This window comes from Stomoxys calcitrans, chromosome 1 (assembly GCF_963082655.1).
Source record: "Stomoxys calcitrans chromosome 1, idStoCalc2.1, whole genome shotgun sequence".
NCBI lineage: Eukaryota > Metazoa > Arthropoda > Insecta > Diptera > Muscidae > Stomoxys > Stomoxys calcitrans.
This window is the reverse complement of record NC_081552.1, coordinates 64,941,122-64,960,596: the sequence shown is the minus strand read 5'-3', so window position 1 is coordinate 64,960,596 and position 19,475 is coordinate 64,941,122. Positions and strand designations below refer to the sequence as shown.

General features: G+C 38.5%; 1 protein-coding gene across 1 annotated transcript; it reads right to left on the bottom strand.

The window, feature by feature from the left end:
• Positions 1-8,925: 8,925 nt before the first annotated feature.
• On the bottom strand, positions 8,926-10,290 carry LOC131995952 (uncharacterized). The gene has a single exon (XM_059365294.1). The coding sequence runs from the start codon at positions 10,288-10,290 to the stop codon at positions 8,926-8,928; it is 1,365 nt and encodes a 454-aa protein (XP_059221277.1).
• Between the last annotated feature and the right edge of the window lie 9,185 nt (positions 10,291-19,475).

The window sequence follows — 19,475 nt, the reverse complement described above, 5'->3', positions numbered from 1 at the left end:
ATCCCGGTATATAAGTTGTTTAGTCCCTAAACTCCTCAATTTTTGCACTAATGCATTAATGCTCTCTTACGATCACCTAATTATAGCTCCCATAAACATATATCTGCCCATATATTTTTGTGGGGCACTAGAAGGGTCAATCATTACCCGATTTGATTTCTTCAATCTAATTGAGATATAGACTAATGGTTACTTCGATTGTGCAAAACATACCATTTTTATACCCTCCACTATAGCATGAGGGTATACTAATTTCGTCATTCTGTTTGTAACTCTTCGAAATATTCGTCTGAGACCCCATAAAGTACATATATTCTTGACATTTTAATTCGATCTAGCCATGCCCGCCAGTCTGTCTGTCGAAAGCACCCTAACTTTCGAAGGAGTAAAGGTAGTCTCTGGAAATTTTGCACAAATACTTCTTATCAGCTGCCACATCGGTTTAGCTGCCCCATAAACCGATTTAGAGTCTTGACTTCTTGAGCCCCTAGAGGGCGAAATTCTTATCCGATTTGGCTGAAATTATGTACAAAGGTTTCTCTCATGACCTTCAACATACATGTCAATTATGGTCTGAATCGGTCTTTAGCCTGATACAGCTCCCATATAAACCGATTTCCCTATTTTACTTTTTGAGACCCAAAGGGCGCAATATTTATTTGAATTTTCTGAAATTTTACACAATGACTCCATAGTAGGCGTCTCCAACATTAAGTTCAATTATGGTCTGAGTCGGACCATAACTTGATATTTTAGCTCCAATATCATCGCAATTATTTTCTTTTATCATTTGTTTGCCAAAAAAGAGATACCGGGAAAATAACTCGACAAAGGCGATGCATGGTGAAGGGTATATTAGATTAGGCCCGGGCCAACTTACCACGAAATCGAAAATTTGTGTTCGTTTGGCCAAAAAATTTAACCACCATCAGGTGTAGTTTCCATTTGTAATGGTGTTGCCTACAGAGAGTGGGAAAATGTTGCATTTACCACTCTGTGCCATGTCTACTATGTAAAATTTCTCAATTTAAATCAGCTACTATCATTTCATAGGCATCTACACCAAAATAACTGCGTTCACTGATTATTATAGAAGACAAAATTTGTTGAATGTTCGGAAAAAAGCGGCAAAATATTAACAAGTAAGAGGTTGCTAAGTTCGGCCGGGCCTAATCTTGGATTATGGATTCCGCTAAAAATTTACCCTTATTAACTGAGTTTGTATTGGAATTACTTTCGTCCCAAGAAGTCCTATCGGGATATCGGTACTTATGGGGGCCTATATCACCATATTGACCGATACGGATAAAACTTGACTCTGTTGTTGTAAATCATAAGATAGATTTTTGGGCCAAACTTCAGCCAAATCAGGTGAAAATTTTGCATTCTAGGGGCTCTACAAGGAAAATGTGGGGATCGGTTTATGTTAGCGCTATATCTTTTTATAGACCGGTTTTGGCATGGATATTGGAATACATAACTTTAGTCACTGCCCAAATTTCAGCCAAATCGGATGAAAATTGAGGCTTCTATGGGCTCGACAAGTCAAATTGGGGGATAGGTTTATATGAGAGCTATATCCAAATTTGAACCGATATGGCCCATTTGCAATCCTCAACGTACCACATCAATAGATGGTATCAGTGCAAAATTTCAAACTAACGTTACGAGTTTGATCGTTATCGTGATTTCGACAGACGGACAGACGGGAGGGAGGATGTGGTTAGATCTACTCAGAAAGTCGAGACGACCCAGAATTTATATACTTTATAGGGTCGCAGATCAATATTTCGAGGTGTTAGAAACAGTATGATACGATTAGTATGCCCCCATCCCATTTATTCAAGATAAATACCAAACTTCTGTCAAACCAGCAAAAATAAAAGATTCTAGATAATCAAGAGACCGGATTATAAGGGAGCTATATCAGGTTATAGACTGATTTGGACCGTACTCGACACAGTTTTTGGGAGTCATAACGGAATATTATATGCAAAATTACAGCCAAATCACAAAAAAATTGCGGCTTGTAAGGGCTCAAGAAGTCAAATCAGAAGATCGGTTTATATGGGAGCTATATTAGGTTATATATCGATTTGAAGCGACCGCTATCGTAATTTCGACAGACGAATGGACGGACAAGGCTAGTTCGACACATGGTGTGAGAGACGAATAAGAATATATATACTTTATGGGATCTTAGATCAATATTTCGAGGTGTTACAAACGGAATGACTTGATTAGTATACCCCCATCACATAGTGGTGGGTATAAAAACGAAAAGTGAAAGCGTTTATTTAGCCAACGGCATATTATATGCGATTTTTACTGTATTATTTGGTCGAATTGACAAAATATGGTTATAAGAAATATGTTCGATTAAAAGTGCAAAAAGTGTGACATCATTGGCGATATTAACATTATATTGTCCCGAATAAGTGTAACATATTTTTTTTGAAAATCACCATAAGTTAATATATTTTCAGAATGCATGGTGATGGGTTCCCAAGATTCGGCCCGGCCGATCTTAATCCGATTTATTTTCATGTGGCACTATCCGTTAGATTTTGTAAGGAACTAATGTAAAACTTTGCAAATAGTATCCAATAACTTTTTGCTGCGAATAAGAACACTGTACTAGCGCTGAAGCATTTCCAAAAAGCCTTTAGATTGATTTATAGACATTGATTATAAGGAGTGTTCTGGGTTAAAATATTGCACAAGGTGTGATAGAATTCAGAGCCAACAGGAACTTTGTGATGTGATATAAAATAAACTAAATTGTCTATGGGTTTAAAGAAAAATATTTACCGATATGTTAAGCCATTATACCATAATTTGTTTGTGGGTTTGTAAATTTTTTTGTTCCGTATAGACTCAAAAACGGCTAAACCGATTTCTTTGAAATTTTCACAGATTGTGGGGAGTGGTCCGGAAGGAGCAATAGGCTATATAATTTTTTGATATCGCATTGGGGGCGGACCCTCCCCCTTACCCCAAAAGTACCAGCCAAAAATAAAAGTAGACCGATTGGGACAATATGGGACTTAAATCAAATGTATTCAAGAGTAGAGTACAAATTCCATATTTAAAATTGGGTCCAAGTGGTTAGCGGGCCGCCCCGACACCAAAAACCCCCAAAATAGGTTTATTGGACGATAATGACAAAATGGGAATCGAATAAAAGGTATTCGGGAGTAGATTACGAATATGGTCCAGAAGGAGCAATAGTCTATATAAGTTTTTGATATCGCAAGGGGGGCGGACCCTCCTACTTATCCCAAAAGTAACACCCTAAACTAAAAGTAGACCGATTGGGACAATATGGGACTTAAATCAAATGTATTCAAGAGTAGAGTACAAATTCCATATTTAAAATTGGGTCCAAGTGGTTAGCGGGCCGCCCCGACCCCAAAACCCTCCAAATTGGTTTATTGGACGATAATGACAATATTGGGCTCGAATGAAAGGGATTCCCGAGTAAATTATGAATATGATCAAGAAGGAGGTATAGGCTACGTAATTTGTTGATGTTGGAAGAGGGCGGACCTTCCCCCGTTACCACAAAAACGCCACCCAAAATCAAAAGTTGACCGATAGGGACAATATGGGTATCAAATGAAAGATATTAGAGAGTAGAAAGCGAATGTGGAATAAAAACTTGGGTTCAAGTATCCAAGGGGTAGCCCTAACCCGAAAACTAATCCAAATAGACATATTGGACGTATATATCAATAAAGGACTCAAATAAAAGGTATTCGGGAGTAGACTACGAAGGTGACATAAAAAATGGGGTCGACAATTTTTTCGACAATTAAAGATCTTTTAGTAAAAAACCACGCAAACTTGACTAACAGTTTAACAATATAGGTGCCTTCATCTGAATCCCAAATGATATTTATTGGTCTACGAATTTAAGTTTGGATGTAAGGTGTACTCCATTCTTAAAATACTTTATTTCAGCCCGATGTTCTCATGTTATCTGATTTAGTGGTGTTTTCGGGGGTGAGATACTTGGCCCTGAAAAATATCAGTATAGTGCTCTTCTCTCAAATACCATTTATTTAAACCCCATATTGCCATTGGTTTTAGGGGAGTTTATAGGATGAGGCGTCCCACAAACACATGGCCCCGAAATTGGTTATCAAATTTATTATTTCAAATATTATTATCTCAAATACCTTTCATTTGAGCCACATATTGGCATGGTCGAAAAATGTTTACCCTTTGGGGGGTGTTTTGGGGAAGGGGTGATGCCCTAAATATATGGTCCTACATATTTTATTTGAGCCCCATATTGCGATGGTCAGTAACAAATTGCTATTTGTGGGGTATTTTGGGAAAGGGGTAGACACCCAGAGAATTGGTCCCGAAAATGAGTATCAATTCTTGCTCTACCCCCCAATATCTTGTATTTAAGCTCCACATTAACATGGTAGGTAAATATGCCCGATTTAGGGGTGATTTGCGGATTGGGGTGGTCATTCCCACATTGCAGATGCAAATTTCGCCCATGAACATTCCACTAAGGAACAGGGGCAAACTTCTCACATATCAATGAGCGCAGTCCGATTCAAGTTTTTAAACTCAATGATAAGGGACCTCCTTCTTGTAGCCGAGTACGAACGGCGTGCCGCAGTGCGACACCTCTTGGGTGTCGCACTGGCACCTCAGTACCTCACAAATGTTGCTAGCATAAGGTGGGGAAAACCACCGTTGAAAATTTTTTCTGATGGTCTCTCCTCTGCGCTACGGTGGCCTCCAACATTATCCAACATGGTCCCCCAACAGCAACGTGGTCTATTCTCATATATCTATATTTCATTTATTTGAACCATATTGTCATTGGCCTCAAAATGGATATCAAAATCGTTTTCTAATCTCTTTTAAACTCCTTATTGCAAAAGTCAGCAAATATGTCCGGTTTTGGCCCTAAAAACTATGAATATTTAGTTCCACTCTCTTTAAGACCCAAATTGTCTTGGTGAGCAAATACGTCCTATTTGGGGGTTGTTATGGTGGTGGGACGTCCGCTAGACAGTTGGCCCCTAATGTTGGTATTAGATACGTGGTCTGCTCCCACATACCTTTATTTAAGCCCCCTATTTCCATAGTCGTTAAACATGACCGGCTTGGTGGTGTTTTAGGTGATGGGCGGCCACTCAGTGAGTTGGCCTTGAAAATATATATCGGAATCGTGTTCACTTTAAAAGCCCTCTTATTTGAACCTCATATTGCAATAGTCAGAAATACTTACTATTTGGGTGGTGTTGTGGGGGTGGGGTGGCCCCGTAGACACTTTTCCCGAATATTGATATCAAATTCGTGCTTTACTCCCAAAGACCTTTCATTTGAGCCCCATATTGCTATGGTGGCAAATTTGTGGCCTTCGGGGGATGTTTTTGGTGAGAGGCGGCCTCCCAAATACTTGGTCCCATATTTGGATATCAGATTCGTATTCTACCCGCAAATATCTTTCATTTGAGTCCCATATTGCCATGGTCGGTAAATATGTCCGATTTAGGGGTGTTTTGGGGCTTGGGGTGGTCCCTCTAATACTTGGTCCGACAATTGGATATCAGATACGTTTTCTTATCCTAAATACCTTTCATTTGAGTCCCATATTGTCGTGATTGGTCAAAATATATGTTTGGTAGGTGTTATGGTGGGACAGCCCCCCTAGGTACCCCATCCGAAATTTGGATACCAACATTTTATTTTTAGGGTACTATATGGGAGCACACAAAATTTCGCTTAAATCGCACTACCAATCTCCGAGATCTGGCGTTTCTGCAAATTAGGGTAAGGGGGAGGGTCCGCCCCCTTCAAATATCAAAAAATGTAGTACCCTATTTTCACCACGGGGTCATTATGCACCATTTGTGAAAATTTCAAGAAATTGGTTTAGCCGTTTTTGAGTCTATAAGGAACACACAAACATACAAATAAACAAACAAACAAGCAAACAAACCTACAAACAAACACAAATTGATTTTTATACCCACCACCGAAGGATGGGGGTATATTCATTTTGTCATTCCGTTTGCAACACATCGAAATATTCACTTCCGACCCTATAAAGTATATATATTCTTGATCAGCGTAAAAATTTAAGGCGATCTAGACATGACCGTCCGTCTGTCTGTTGAAATCACTCTACAGTCTTCAAAAATAGGGTTATTGAGCTGAAATTTTCCACAGAGTATTTTATTGTCTATAAGCAGGTTAAATTCGAAGATGAGCTATATCGGACTTTATCTTGATATAGCCCCCATATAGACCGATTTAGGGTCTTTGGCCCATAAAAGCCAGATTTATTATCCGATTTTGCTGAAATTTGGGACAGTGACTTGTGTTAGGCCCTCCGACACCCTTCGTCAATTTGCCCCAGAGCGGTCCAGATTTGGATATAGCTGCCATATAGACCGACCCTTCGATTAGGGTCTTAGGCCCATAAAAGCCACATTTATTATCCGATTTTACTGAAATTTAAGACAGTGAGTTGTGTTAGGCCCCTCGACATCCTTCGTCAATTTGGTCCAGATCGGTCCAGATTTGGATATAGCTGCCATATAGACCGATCTCTCGATTTAACGGGTTTTGCCCATAAAGGCGCATTTATTATCCGATTTTGCTGAAATTTGGGACAGTGAGTTATATTTGGCCCTTCGACATCATGCGTTAATTTGGCTTATATCGGTCCAGATTTGGATAAAGCTGTCATATAGACCGATCCTTCGATTGAGGGTCTTAGGCCCATACAAGGCGCATTTATTGTCCGATGTCGCCGAAATTTGGGACATTGAGTTAGGTTAAATCCCTTAACATAGTTCTACATTATGGCACAGATCGGTCAAGATTTGGATATAGCTGCCATATAGACCGATCTCTCGGTTTTAGGTTTTGGGGCCAGAAAAAGCGCATTTATTGTCCGATGTCGCCTCAATTTGGGACAGTGAGTTGTGTTGGGCCCTTCGACATCCGTTTTCAATTTCACTCAGATCGATCAAGATTTGGATATAGCTGCCATATAGACCGATATCTCGATTTAAAGTCTTGGTCCCAAAAAAGACGCATTTATAATCCGATTTAACTGAAATTTGACACATTGACTTATGTTAGGCTTTTCGACATCCATGTTGTATATGGTTCAGATCAGTTTATTTTTAGATATAGCTACTAAAAAGATCACTATTTTGTTATACATAATTGAGCATTGACTTGTACTTATTAGTATTTGGTCCAAATCGGATCATATTTCGATATAACTGCTATAGGACAAAAGGTATGCAAATTTCACTGGATTTTGATGAAAAGTGCTTTACATAGATTCCCGAGGTGGTGGGTATCCAAAGATCGGCCCGGCCGAACTTAACGCCAGTAATATAAGATAAGCAGTAATTAACTCTTAATACATGCAAACATGCAGTCCACTTTAAAGGAATGAGATAATGTGTGAAAATACTGTTTGTACTGTGGCTGAAGTAAACTTTTTTGAGAGCCCTTAAAACAACTCTTCATACTATTTTTTAATTTTTTTTTTACTCTTCATTCTATTCTTCATACTATTTTTTAATTTTTTTTAAATTATACACTTGAATACGCCCACAAAGGAAGTCTTTTATTTGTACGTATTTTGTCACAAAGTAAAATTAAACTAAATTAAAAGATTGTGTTTCTTTATTAAGTTTTGTAAGTGAAGGCCATAAGGTTCAATTTATTCAATTATAAAATATGCATGTTTTTGCCAATTAGTAAGAGAGAAGAATTTTTTGGGGTGGGTTACATTCTTTTTTAAGAAAAACATATCTAAGTACATACTGTTAAAAGGCAAACAGGCCAGCCGTAGTGACTTCCAAGGGGATTTTGAATAAAGTACAATCAGCTCGAAGAAGAATAGATTTATTGAACAAATTGACTTATATTAAAATTCCTAAAACAAATAAACACAAAATATAATAGAGAATAAATGCAAACATTTACACCGTACTTTATAGTATGGAATCCACTAGTTATTCTTAGTTAAATTTTAATGGCGGAGAACTGCGTATGAACCAACAAAAAAATATGCCGACTAAAAAAAATGGCGAAAATTTAGAGACGCATCTTAAAATTTAATTAGTTTCGTTAACTTAATAGTAATAGATTACTTTCTAATTTCGTGTATTTGCCAGATCGACAGAATATTCGGGTAATTTTTTGGGTTGCGTTAACATTCCCCCACCAGTATGGCCAGAAGATTCTTCGCCGCCGAATTCTACTTCCAAAACCGCGAGCTTAGCCGCTGGTCGATCGAGAATACCATGTTTCGTAAGCACTTTAGCACTTCGAACCTGCCCATCCCTAGCCAATCTCGTCTCCAAGACTTTTCCACGCAGCCAGACATTTCGTGGTAATGATGGGTCAACTATGATGACTACATCGCCTTGAGAAAGTGGTTTAGACTTTTCGAACCACTTTGATCTACATGTTAAAGACGGCAAATACTGTGCTACCCACTTCTTCCAAAATATGTTTGCATATTGTTGTGAAATGAGCCAACCTTTTCTTAACAGTATGCCGCTTTGGGAGCACTCCGACATAGGCTTTAAACCATTTGAACTTCCTAAAAGGAAGTGATTCGGCGTTAAGGCTTCATCCGTTTCTGAGTGCAATGGAACATACGCAAGAAGTCTTGAATTAATGATATTTTCAACTTCTATTAGCATACTTAATAGAAGCTCATCACTGGGTGACCTCGATGGCATAATTTTATATAATATTGTCTTTACAGACCGCACCAACCGTTCCCATGCACCTCCCATGTGAGGCGAAGCAGGAGGGTTGAAAACCCATTTAGTTGTTGTAGTCGTAAAAGTCCGTACCATCTCGTTCTTATCCACATCTTTCAAAGACTCTCGTAATTCTCTCTCGGCTCCAACGAAATTAGTTCCGTGGGGCCATAAAGTTTCTGAAGGCCAGAATATAAGAATCGGTGTTCATAAAGTGAACCACTTCAATGTGCACAGCTCTTATAGTGAGACAGGTGAAGAGACAGCCGTATCTCTTTTCTTTATGACGATTTACAGTGACCAAGATAGGTCCAAAAAAGTCCATTCCAGTGTACGCAAATGGTGATGTAAACGATGCTAGACGAGCCCGTGGTAATGTTGCCATTTGGGGTTGGCTTGTGTGATAGTATTTCTCATGATAACTCATTAGAAGTAAAAAGGTTATTCGGGAGCCTTTCGGTAGAATAATTGGACGTTTCTGCTCTCTCGATATATTTGCGTTGTCAATTCTACCATATACTCGAAGAATGCCATTCTCTATGTAAGGAGATTTGTTGTAAATTTCACTTGTTTTTGAAAGTGATTTTCCATTTAATAAATTTTCAAACTCCGCAAAGTATTTTTCATATTGAGCCTGTCTAAATAAAATATGCTCTGCTTTCTGTAACTCCTCTCGTGAGAATTCGCCTGTGTTTTTATCTGAACGTCGGCAATTGCATATAAAACGCAGTACAAAAGCTGCGCTCCTTACAAGTCGAGACCACTTTGAGAACCTTGGCTCAGTAAAAACAGCTTCGTACTTCGAAACCACAAACAATCGGTGAACCTGCTCCTCTTTCGTTGGCTCATGTTGAAAATCCGGTAGCGGCCAATCTTCTTCACTTTTCGACAAGAAATCTGGGCCTCTTAACCATCGGCTGTCATTAGAAATTCTCGGAGTCTTTGCCCACTTAGTTGCATCGTCTGCCACATTTTGTTTACTAGGTATCCATCTCCAATCATTGATAGCAGTTATTTCCAAAATTTCCGTGACCCTAAAGGCAACAAATTGTTGATATCTTCTGTGATCCGAATTGATCCAGCTTAGCACGGTCTTCGAGTCCGACCAATAGAACTTTTGGCTAATTTGAAGGGTATGATTTTCTGCAACATGCTTTGCAAATCGAGCTCCTATCAGAGCTGCCATCAGCTCCAGCCGGGGTACAGATGTTATCTTTATTGGCGCCACCCTTGACTTCGACCCAACAATGGAGCATATAACTAAGTTACCTTTCTGCACCCTAAAATAGCACACAGCGGCATACCCATCTTTACTAGCGTCAACAAAAGTATGAAGCTGAACTTTAACATCACGAAAATTATCAAAATGTTGCAAATAACAACGTGGAATTTTTAGGGTTTGAATATCAGGAATAATATTTATCCACTGTTTCCACTTGGATTCTATTTCAGGGGATATTTTTTCATCCCAATTTATTTTTGAACGCCAGACATCTTGCATAAGGACCTTTACATACATTATTACGTTGCCTATTAGACCCAAAGGGTCATATATTGACATAACAAACCGCAATATTTCTCTCTTCGTCGGAATTTTTTTTCCCCAAAAAAAAATATCCCCTTCTACGAGCCATGTGGCAATTTTGAATGTAATTACGTCCTCTTGGTGCTCCCAAAATACGCCTAAAACTTTTTCAATTCCACGTTCATCTTTAACATTCAGGCACTTTGTGGCCTTTAATGGTTCGGCAGGAAAAGAACCCATTACAGACTTGTTATTTGAAATCCAATTGCGAATATTGAATCCCCCTTGCCGATGTACATATGAAACATCTGAAATTAGTTTTATTGCCTCCTCTGGGCTGTCAACGGAGTCAAGAAGATCGTCCACATAGTGATTTTCCCGAATAGACCTAGTCGCTTCTGGATATTCGTTTTCAAATCAAGATGCATTAAGATTTTTGACATAGTGGGAGATGCTAGGAGCACATGTTGCCCCAAAAATCATTACATCCATAACGTATACCTCTGGTTCCTTAGTTTGGATACAATCCCGCCATAAAAATCTCTGAACGTTGCGATCTTCTTCTCTTATAAAAACTTGGTGGAACATTTCCTCGATGTCCCCACATATGGCCACAGACTTCTGCCGAAACTTAAAAAGTACTGTTGGTAGGGGTACTAAATAATCGGGACCCTTTAACATAAATGAGTTCAACGACTGGCCATCTGACTTCGCTGCAGCATCCCAAACAATGCGAGTCTTTCCTGGTTTATTTTTATTAAAGACCGCAAAGATTGGAAGGTACCAAACTTTTCTATCTGTTCGAGATTTTTCGTAGCTGTTTAATTTCCGTATATAACCTTTTGTTAAGTACTTCGCTATCGTATCTTTGAAAATGTTGTGTAAATCCGAATTTTGGTTTAATTTACGTTCAAGGCATCTTAGGCGATTTAATGCCATATCGTAGCTCTTTGGCAAAACATGGGAATCTGCCCTCCATAAGAGAGGCACTTCATAATGACCATTTGCCTTCAATTTAGTAAATCTTTCTAGCAATTCTAATGCCCTTTTGTCGCTATCGGCGACCAGGGGATTTTTTACACAAATTCCCACGCTATCCAGTGCGTAAAAACTGCGCACTAATTCGTCTAAGCCATCATATGAATTCGAACAATCGCAAATATGATAATTAAAGTGCTTACTTGCCAGTTTTTCCGGAATTGGTCCATAAATAACCCATCCAATTTTTGTGCAAACAGCTACCGGCTCAAAAGGGCGCCCCTCTCTCGTCTTGCTTGAAACACCCAAATCACAATGATTCAATCCAATTAACAGCTTAGGTGCGGCATCTTTGTAGCTTTCAATCGGAAGATACCTCAAATGTGCATATCTTTTGGACAAGCTTTCATAATCCAATGACTGTATTGGCAAATTAAGCGAACTTATTGTGCAAACATTAATTTCGATTTTGTTTGCCTTTCCACCTGAAATATTTATATTAAGCGATTGTGAATTGTTTTCGTTTCGTTCAATACCTCCAGTCCATCGCAAGCATAAGGGATTTGGTATCCCATTAATTCCTAGTTGGTCCAACAGAGACTCATCTATTAAACTGATTGACGAACCTTCGTCAATGAAAGCGAAGGTACATATGATTTGATTTTGCCCATAAATTTTTATTGGGATTATTTTAAATAAAATATCACAAATGCTCGAACTATGCGAATTGATGCTATGAACATTGTTTATATTCATATTTGACGTTTCATCATCGGTGGTGTCGGAATATCGGTGTAATGAAGGGTGGTGAAAATACTCGCATTGCTCTATTCCGCACTTTTGTTTACGTTTGAATTCGCCCACATGTTTGCATAGACAGCACTTGCATTGTTTATATTTTCTAACTACATTCCATTTTTCACCACGGTCTAGCGACAGATATGTATGACAGTTAGCTACTGACTTACAGTTGTTGTTAGTGCACACAAAACATTTCCTCTCACCACTATGCGTGTGGACGAAGGCATTCCTATTAGATTTGTTTACTTTATCACCTTCGCTCTTCATAGGGCAGTCAACTGTTATACAACTCGCGGTTACACCAATATTAAAAATCCAAGTGTCAAATTCTGAAAGATTGGGTTTTATATTGTCGTTTATCAGCTGAACCTTTTGTTTAGCCCACCTCATTTGATATGACGGTGGAAATTTCTGAAGAAGTTCTTGTAGAAGCGATGAGTTGTTTATTTCATCAGTTAGATTACTTGCATGAATTGTTGCAATTAAACTTCGTACATTTATGGCAAATGAGGTAAGGGACTGAAGATTGTTTTCATTTACTTTTGGAGATAGCTTGATTTTATTTTTGATGGTATTTATAATTTTTTTCAGGTTGCCCAAAAAGAATGTGGAGAATATTTATAATATCCGACACGTTAGAGGGATGAACCAGCATCTGTTGGACACTGTGTAAAGCCTCCCCCTTCAAAGCCTTTTGGAGGCGGATAAGGTTCTCAGCATCAGTAAAGCCACAGGCCTCAGTTGACCATTCGAAAGTAGAAAAGAATATAGGCCATTCTTCGGGTAGCCCTGAGAAATTCGGAAGTTCCTTTGGAACGGACTGGCGAGCGTTAATTTGCTGTTGGGTGAGCCTACGAACTTGATCAAAAGATGAGGTTTGGATTTCAGGTATAGTGGTATTCGGTCTATTTGTAATTAGTTGGTCTGGTACATGTCCAATAACTTGGGGCAAACTGAAGTTTGTTGTGCTATTTGGTTGAACTAAAGTCTTTTGTATGGTATTTGCAGATGATAAATTTTGGGCTGGATTTTGTATATGTATTAACTCAGGATTAAAAGTTACACAGCTTTGTATTAAATTCGATTTTTGTTGCCTATACCCATTGAATGTGGGTCGTTCCTCAATACAAGTAGAAGCAAATGGAACATTCGGCGAAATCTCCATAGGGCGTGAACCGACAGACGGCATATCTCGGGAATCTTTGTTCGCTGTCCCAATTATTGTGGAGGAAACGTTTTTATTTAAGGATATTTCATTTTGGTTATTAAAAGATACATTTTCGTTGGGCAAGGGGTCGACTTGCCCACTGGTGTTTTTTATTTCATTTGTTGTTTGGCAACAATATGTAGACTCTGTTGTATTTGGGACAGGTGGGATACTATTTAGCCAATTTTGAATTGATACTGCCTTACTGGATGAGGTTTCCGACAGAGCTTCTCTTCCTCAAGAAGTTTATACTTCTTATTAAGATATTCCAAATTTATATTGCGTTCCTCCTCAAGTTGCTGAAGCTGTAATTGAATTTCACGTGATCGAGAACGATTGGAGCCTCGACTTGAAATGCTTTGTGCAGGTGTATTTTGCTTTATGGAGACACATTTGGGACATTTAAAGTCTAAATCACTTGTGGCTTTGGTGCAGTTTCGATGAAATAATTTGTGGCATCCAATACACGTAATCAAATTTTCTTTGGAGGGGTTAGAACAAAGTGAACAATTGTGACCATTTTGTTCCTTTTGTTGTTGACCATTTAATGTCTGTGGCTGCATTTTGTTACTTACTGCGAGATTGGCAGGACTCTTTTTGACGCCGTTCGTATTCGGAAAGTGCCGAATGTTGTTTATAAAGAATTTTAAAGTGTTAAAATGCAAATAGGCCAGGCGTAGTGACTTCCAAGGGGATTTTGAATAAAGTACAATCAGCTCGAAGAAGAATAGATTTATTGAACAAATTGACTTATATTAAAATTCCTAAAACAAATAAACACAAAATATAATAGAGAATAAATGCAAACATTTACACCGTACTTTATAGTATGGAATCCACTAGTTATTCTTAGTTAAATTTTAATGGCGGAGAACTGCGTATGAACCAACAAAAAAAATATGCCGACTAAAAAAAATGGCGAAAATTTAGAGACGCATCTTGACATTTAATTAGTTTCGTTAACTTAATAGTAATAGATTACTTTCTAATTTCGTGTATTTGCCAGATCGACAGAATATTCGGGTAATTTTTTGGGTTGCGTTAACACATACAATTACAATTTTCTAACAGGATAAACAATAATTCAATTACGGTTGGAATGCAGTTTGGTTTAACTTTAAACTTTCGTTTGAAAAGCTCGAACAACATTGTTCTAGCCTGGGCTTCCATGTATCCAGCGCACGATACCTCGATAAATTTGCTAAAAGCAATCAGGACGTTGTTAAATGGGTTTGAAGCTTACATTGCATTATATTTGAAAGCGACTCCATAGTTTGAGAGAAGCATTGGTACATACAAAGAAGATAAGTCTCATTTTTTACAGACCACTACAGGATGGGGGACGTCAAACTGTTTCCATTTGAAACCGCTTCGAATATATTCATTTACTAACGATTTTTACTTGCAGGTCTTTGGTCAGCACATTTATCAAAATTGTTTTTTAAATGTGGTACAATGTGTTCATCTGTGACTTCTGCTATGAGTACGGATTTTGGTTGAAATTGCCGCGGATTTAGATATAGTTCCCATATAATGCAACTCTGGACTTACACTTATGGAGCTGTAGCTATAATAATTTTGAACAGATCTGCAGGGAATTTGATACGCTTTGTTTAATTACCCATTTGAAATTCTTTGCCGAAGTCCATCAAAATCGGTTTACAATTGGATATAGGCTCCATATAGTTGTTTTACCCAATTGTAGGGTACTCAGGTGAAGGGTATTACATGGACGGTACTGCCCGACTTATTTCTTACTTGTTTGTTATATTTCTTATATTTTCCGAAAAAAAATGTTCAACGGTGGTTTTCCACTCCTAATGCTGGCAACATTTGTGAGGAACTATGACATACATAGAAACCATGTAAAACTTGTTACCACAAAGGTGTCGCTCTGCGGCACGGCGTTTGAACTCGGTCCTTTATCATTGAGCTTAAACTTGACGCGGACAGCACTCAATGATATGTGAGACGACTGATTTGGGCACTACATACCACGGATGGCGAATGTCATTATACAAACACCATACGCAAAATTTCTACTAAACCAGACTACAATTGCGACCTCCACGGTCTCAATATCTCAAATCGGGAGATCAGTTTATATGAGACCTATATGAGGTTATAGACCGTTTTGGACCGTAATTGACAAAGTTTTTGCAAATCATGAAGAAACAATGCGTTTGAAATTTCAGTGAATACAATCGAATAACAATTGCAGTTTTTAGGGGCTCAGGTGAATGGTTTGTATGGGAATTATTTACATCCAAATCTGACCCAGCGGACACCGGATAGCTGTGAACAGGAACTTTGATCTCCGACTAGTGCAGTGTTTATTGTTATCATGGTGAGCATAGCTGTAAGCTACTGGACGTGTCCAAAGGCTGTGGATAGTGAAAAGCTTCGTATTTATGCGGGGTATCTACAAATGCGAAATGGATCGAGAGAGATGTCACAACAACATCAACAACAGTGACGAACTATACTATACGAGGGTTGCATTTTATATTTCGGGATTGGACAACCCCAGGGTTGCAATCTGCAACCTGACAGTTCTATCATAAAGCTTGAAGGTTATTTTAAGGTTATACGTACTCAGAACGTTTTGACATATGACCGCTATTTGTGTTGTTTGCAGTAACTTAAAAGATTCATCTTGCCCAAAAAATTTAATTAAATCGTGAACATTTTCGTGCGATTATTTTTTACAACTTTCGACGTCGATTAACTCAACAACAGTGAGTCGATGAACTTATTTAAATTTTTGGCGATGAAGCTCCATCAAGGACCAGTGTTTATCGATAGTATGGTCATTTCAACCGAGATCGTAGTTTACTCCAAGAAACGCACAGCATCAACAACTGATTCGCCGTATAGTCCTGACTTGGCACCGAACGACTTCTTTTGATTCCCGTACGTAAAAAATAAAACGAAAGGTCAACGTTTTTCGACACCTGAAGGAACGGTTGATACGTTCAGAATTCATGTTTTGGAGATACCTCAATTAGAGTGACAAAAGTGCTTTAACAATTTGTTCAAACGATTGAAAAATGTATAGATCGTAATGGGGAATATTTTGAAAACGAACAAGTAAAAGCGTGCTAAGTTCGGCCGGGCCGAATCTTATATTCCCTCCACCATGGATCGCATTTGTCGAGTTCTTTTCCCGGCATCTCTTCTTAGGCAAAAAAGGGATATAAGAAAAGAGTTGCTCTGCTATTAAAACGATATCAAGATATGGTCCGGTTCGGACCACAATTAAATTATATGTTGGAGACCTGTGTAAAATTTCAGCCAATTCGTATAAGAATTGCGCCCATTGGGGATCACGAAGTAAAATAGAGAGAACGATTTATATGGGATCTGTATCGGGCTATAGACCGATTCAGACCATAATAAACACGTTTGTTGATGGTAATGAGAGGATCCATCGTACAAAATTTCAAGCATATCGGATAATAATTGCGACCTCTAGGGGTCAAGAAGTCAAGATCCCAGATCGGTTTATATGGCAGCTATATCAGGTTATGAACCGATTTGAACCTTATTTGACACAGTTGTTGAAAGTAAAAATAATAAAATACGTCATGCAAAATTTTAGCCAAATCGGATAGGAATTGCGCCCTCTAGAAGCTCAAGAAGTCAAGTCCCAAGATCTGTTTATATGACAGCTATATCAGGTTAAGGACCGATTTGAACCATACTTGGCACAGTTGTTGGGTATTATAACAAAACACGTCGTGCGAAATTCCATTCTAATCGGATAAGAATTGCGCTCTCTAGAGGCTCAAGAAGTCAAGACCCAAGATCGGATTATATGGCAGCTATATCAGGTTATGGACCGATTTGAACCATACTTGGCACAGTTGTTGGATATCACAACAAAACACGTCGTGCAAAATTTCATTTCAATCGGATCAAAATTGCGCACTCTAGAGGCTCAAGAAGTCAAGACCCAAGATCGGTTTATATGGCAGCTATATCAGGTTATGAACCGATGTGAACCATACTTGGCACAGTTATTGGATATCGTAGCAAAACACGTCGTGCAAAATTTCATTCTGAAAGGATAAGAATTGCGCACGCTAGAGGCTCAAGAAGTCAAGACCCAAGATCGGTTTATATGGCAGCTATATCAGGTTATGGACCGATTTGAACTATACTTTGCACAGTTATTGGATATCATAAAAAAACACATCGTGCAAAATTTTGTCCCAATCGGATAAGAATTGCGCACTCTAGACAATTGAAAATCGCTTTATTATACCCTCCACCATAAGATGGGGGGTATACTAATTTCGTCATTCTGTTTGTAACTACTCGAAATATTCGTCTGAGACCCCATAAAGTATATATATTCTTGATCGTCGCGACATTTTATGTCGATCTAGCCATGTCCGTCCGTCTGTCCGCCCGTCCATCCGTCCGTCTGTCTGTCGAAAGCACGCTAACTTCCGAAGGAGTAGAGCTAGCCGCTTGAAATTTTGCACAAATACTTCTTATTAGTGTAGGTCAGTTGGTATCATAAATGGGCCATATCGGCCCATGTTTTGATATAGATGCCATATAAACCGATCTTGGGTCTTGACTTCTTGAGCCTCTAGAGTGCGCAATTCTCATCCGATTGGGATGAAATTTTGCACAACATGTTTCGTTATGATGTCCAACAACTGTGCTAAGTATGGTTCAAATCGGTCCATAACCTGATATAGCTGCCATATAAACCGATCTTGGGTCTTGACTTCTTGAGCCTCTAGAGTGCGCAATTCTTATCCAAATGGAATGAAATTGTGCACGACGTGTTTTGTGATGATATGCAAGAACTGTGCCAAGTATGGTTTAAATCGGTTCATAACCTGACATAGCTGTCATACAAACAGATCTGGGGACTTGATTTCTTGAGTCTCTAGCGGGCGCAATTCCTGTCCGATTTGGCTGAAATTTTGCAAGACGTATTTTATTTTTACTTTCAACAACTGTGTCAAATAAGGATCAAATCGGTTCCTAACCTGATATAGCTACCATATAAACCGATCTGGGATCTTGACTTCTTGAGCCTCTAGAGGTCGCAATTATTATCCGATTTGCCTGAAATTTTGTGCGAGGGATTCTCTCATGACTGAATTGAATGAATTGGCTGACATTTTACTCAGGTCTCCAACACATAATCTAATTGTGGTCCAAACCGGACCATATCTTGATATCGCTCTAATAGCTGAGCAAATCTTTTCTTATATCCTTTTTAGCCTAAAAAGAGATACCGCGCAAAGAACTCGACAAATGCGATCCATGGTGGAGGGAATATAAGATTCGCCCGGCCAAACTTAACACGCTTTTACTTGTTTTCAAAGAGATGGTTAGAAAATTGTTGTTACTACTGCCATATAAGTGCTAATCCTGTGATAAATATATATGGGAGCTATATCCAAACCTGAACCGATTTTGATGAAATCTTGCAGATATATTAAGATCAATAATAAAACAATCCTTGCCTAAATTTATGCAGATCGGAAAAAAAATTGAAAATTGTGTTTATTACGGCATTATAAGTGTAAATCGGGCGAAATATATATAGGTGCTATATCCAAATCTAAACCGATTGTAGTGAAGTTTTATGCAGATCAGTCGAAAATTTTTGTTTCTACGGCCATATGAGAACTATATCCAAATTTGAACCGATTTTGATGACACTTAGCATATATGTTAAAATCAGTAACAACAAGTTAAAGCGTGCTAACTTCGGCCGGGCCGAATCTTATATACCCTCCACCATAAGTCGCATTTGTCGAGTTCTTTTCCCGGCATCTCTTCTTAGGCAAAAAAGGATATAAGAAAAGATTTGCTCTGCTATTAGAGCGATATCAAGATATGGTCCGGTTAGGACCACAATTAAGTTATATGTTGGAGACCTGTGTAAAATGTCAGCCAATTCGAATAAGAATTGCGCCCTTTGAGGGCTCAAGAAGTAAAATAGAGAGATCGATTTATGTGTGAGCTGTATCGGGCTATAAACCGATTCAGACCATAATACACGTATGTTGATGGTCATGAGAGAATCCGTCATACAAAATTTCAGGCAAATTTCCCTGATAGGTTTTAGGGCGGGGCGGCCCCATAGGTACCCCATTAGAAATTTGGATACCAAATTTTTATTTTTAGGATACTATCTGGCGTTTCTGATAATTAGGGTTAT